This window comes from Buceros rhinoceros, unplaced genomic scaffold (genome assembly GCF_000710305.1).
Source record: "Buceros rhinoceros silvestris isolate BGI_N320 unplaced genomic scaffold, ASM71030v1 scaffold17992, whole genome shotgun sequence".
In the NCBI taxonomy this organism is placed as follows: domain Eukaryota; kingdom Metazoa; phylum Chordata; class Aves; order Bucerotiformes; family Bucerotidae; genus Buceros; species Buceros rhinoceros.
In genome coordinates this window covers 20,986-23,579 of record NW_010398484.1, presented here as the reverse complement: position 1 = coordinate 23,579, position 2,594 = coordinate 20,986, and the positions used below count along the sequence as shown (strand labels likewise).

Below are 2,594 nucleotides of genomic sequence, written 5' to 3'. Positions count from 1 at the left end.
GCACCGGCGGGGCTTTGCCCATCAGAGGTGCGCAGCTGTAGCTCCTCCGAGAGTCTCGTGGCCGTGAGAGGGGGGATGAGACACGGGGCAGGTTGCCACAGCGTTAGAGCAGGTCTCCAGTGCGGGGGCTGTGCACCCCAGCACGGGGACAACGGGTGCGCAGACACTGGGTAGGGTGCCCTTCAACCCGGGCAGGTTGACATGTCCAGTGACAATGTCCCCGAATTCAGGTTAACACTAGCATGGATGACTGGAAGACGACCAAATGGAAGGAAATCAATGTGGAGCAGATGGATATCGACTGTAAGAAATTCGCTAAAGACATCCGGACCCTGGATAAGGAGATTAGAAGCTGGGATGCATTCACGGGGCTGGACAACAGCGTGAAGAACATGATCACGTCTCTGCACGCCGTGAACGAGCTGCATGTCTGTGCCCGCCGTGAACGAGCTGCAGAACCCAGCCATCAGGGACCGGCACTGGCAGGAGCTCATGCAGGCAACCAAGGTGCTCCCCCACCTCCCGCCCTCCCCTGGCTTCAACCCCCGGCCCGAGAGGCTCCTCAGATTTGCGTCTCTCAAGGGAAGAGTGCAATTGGTTTTAACAGATTTGTTGTGGAGTCTGTAGATTCTGTGCCCGCCGTGAACGAGCTGCAGAACCCAGCCATCAGGGACCGGCACTGGCAGGAGCTCATGCAGGCAACCAAGGTGCTCCCCCACCTCCCGCCCTCCCCTGGCTTCAACCCCCGGCCCGAGAGGCTCCTCAGATTTGCGTCTCTCAAGGGAAGAGTGCAATTGGTTTTAACAGATTTGTTGTGGAGTCTGTAGATGTGGGTGTTAATGGGCTCGTGTGGGTGAGCTGCTGGGCTGCCCCGTGGGGGAGGGGGGTCCATGCCCTGATGGTGCCGGTTCTGCTCCAGGTGAACTTCACCATGTCCGAGGACACAACCCTCGGGGATCTGCTGCAGCTGAACTTGCACAAGTTCGAGGATGAGGTTCATGGCATCGTGGACAAAGCCATGAAAGAGTCAGGGATGGAGAAGGTAAACGGGGCTCGCTCCCTGCCCTGCTTTGCCCGCGATGCTGTGGCTGTTAGCTCGCCTTCCTTCTCCTGAGGGCTCGGCAGCCTGGCACCCGTGGAGCTCGTGTCCCGGAGGAGGCACTGCTGCTGCTGCCTTGCCTTTCTGTGGGGCCGGGACTCGGCACCGCGGAGTCCAGCTCGTTTCTCACTCCCCGTCTGCAGATGCTGAATGCCCTGGACACTACCTGGGCGACGATGCAATTTGAGCACGAGCCCCACGCCAGGACCGGCATCATGCTGCTCAAGCCAAACGAGGAGCTCATCGAGACGCTGGAGGACAACCAAGTGCAGCTGCAGAATCTGATGACCTCCAAATATCTGGCCTTCTTCCTTCAGGAGGTCTCGGGCTGGCAGCAGAAGCTGTCAACCGCTGACTCCGTTATCGGCATCTGGTTTGAAGTGCAGAGGACGTGGAGTCACCTGGAAAGCATCTTCATTGGCTCCGAAGACATCCGCAGTCAGCTGCCGGAGGACTCGAAGAATTTCGATGCGATTGACCAGGATTTCAAAGTGCGAAGCTCGTCCCTGCCAGGTCCTGGAGAGCTCGCTGCGGGTCGGGTAGAGCTGAGGTCTTTTTCCTCTTGCAGGAACTAATGGCTGATGCGGGGAAGACTCCGAACGTGGTTGAAGCCACAAACAAACCTGGTCTCTACGACAAGCTGGAAGCCTTGCAAAAAAGGTGAGGTTTGAGCCGTCCTGGTGCAGCGTGTGGAACGGCTGCTCGAGGGCCAGAGGAAGAGTTTGGTTTCTCCGAAGCAGGTCTGTCTCCGCACCACCAGGACTTGGCAAAGAGCGAAAATGCAGGTGCGGGGTTTAAGGGCAGGTTTCTCCCCGTTCTCGGTTAGACTGGCGCGCTGCGAGAAGGCTTTGGCCGAGTACCTCGAGACCAAGAGGCTGGCTTTTCCCAGATTCTACTTTGTCTCCTCTGCAGACCTGCTGGACATTTTATCCAACGGGAACGAGCCAGCTGAGGTAGGGGCTGTGTGTGAAGCGCAGAGGCAAGTCCTGTGTCTCTCGCACGCAGCTTCATAGTATTTTATAGCAGCTTTTAAATATTTTCCATCCCCGTGGCCAGACCACCGTCACTGGCACCCGCCTTCCTGGGGGTGCAGCACCCCGAGAGCCGTGCGGGAGTTGGTCCAAGTGGTGATGACACCACACGGTCCCCGACCTTGGCGGTGCCTCTGTCCCCAGGTGTTCCGGCACCTGCCGAAGTTGTTCGACAGTCTGGCTAAACTGGAGTTTAAGATGGGTCCGGACAAACAGCCGCTGAAGGTTGCCCTGGGGATGTTCAGCAGAGACGAGGAGTACGTGCCCCTCGACGCAGACTGCGACTTGTCTGGCCAGGTCAGCTGAGCTCCTGGAGCCTCCGCCTGCAGGGGTCGGGGTGGGCAGGCTCGGGACAGGGACCTGCCTTTTGCTTGTGGTGCACTAGCAGCCGGCAGCAGTTCTGAAATGCAATCGTGAAGCTTTTCAGCCAAAACCCACCCCAGACGTGGCAGCAGCCATGCGGG

The 2,594-nt window shown here is 58.7% G+C and overlaps 1 protein-coding gene across 1 annotated transcript in view; it reads left to right on the top strand.

Annotated features, from left to right (window-relative positions):
• The window catches only part of LOC104489015 (dynein heavy chain 17, axonemal-like), a gene marked incomplete at both ends in the record, with an annotated part of 30,584 nt that overhangs the window by 7,587 nt on the left and 20,403 nt on the right, over positions 1-2,594 (top strand). The window contains 7 exon segments of the mRNA XM_010131128.1: positions 231-428; positions 657-707; positions 920-1,042; positions 1,243-1,590; positions 1,668-1,759; positions 1,926-2,052; positions 2,275-2,427. Of these exon segments, the coding sequence (XP_010129430.1) occupies positions 231-428; positions 657-707; positions 920-1,042; positions 1,243-1,590; positions 1,668-1,759; positions 1,926-2,052; positions 2,275-2,427 (1,092 nt within the window).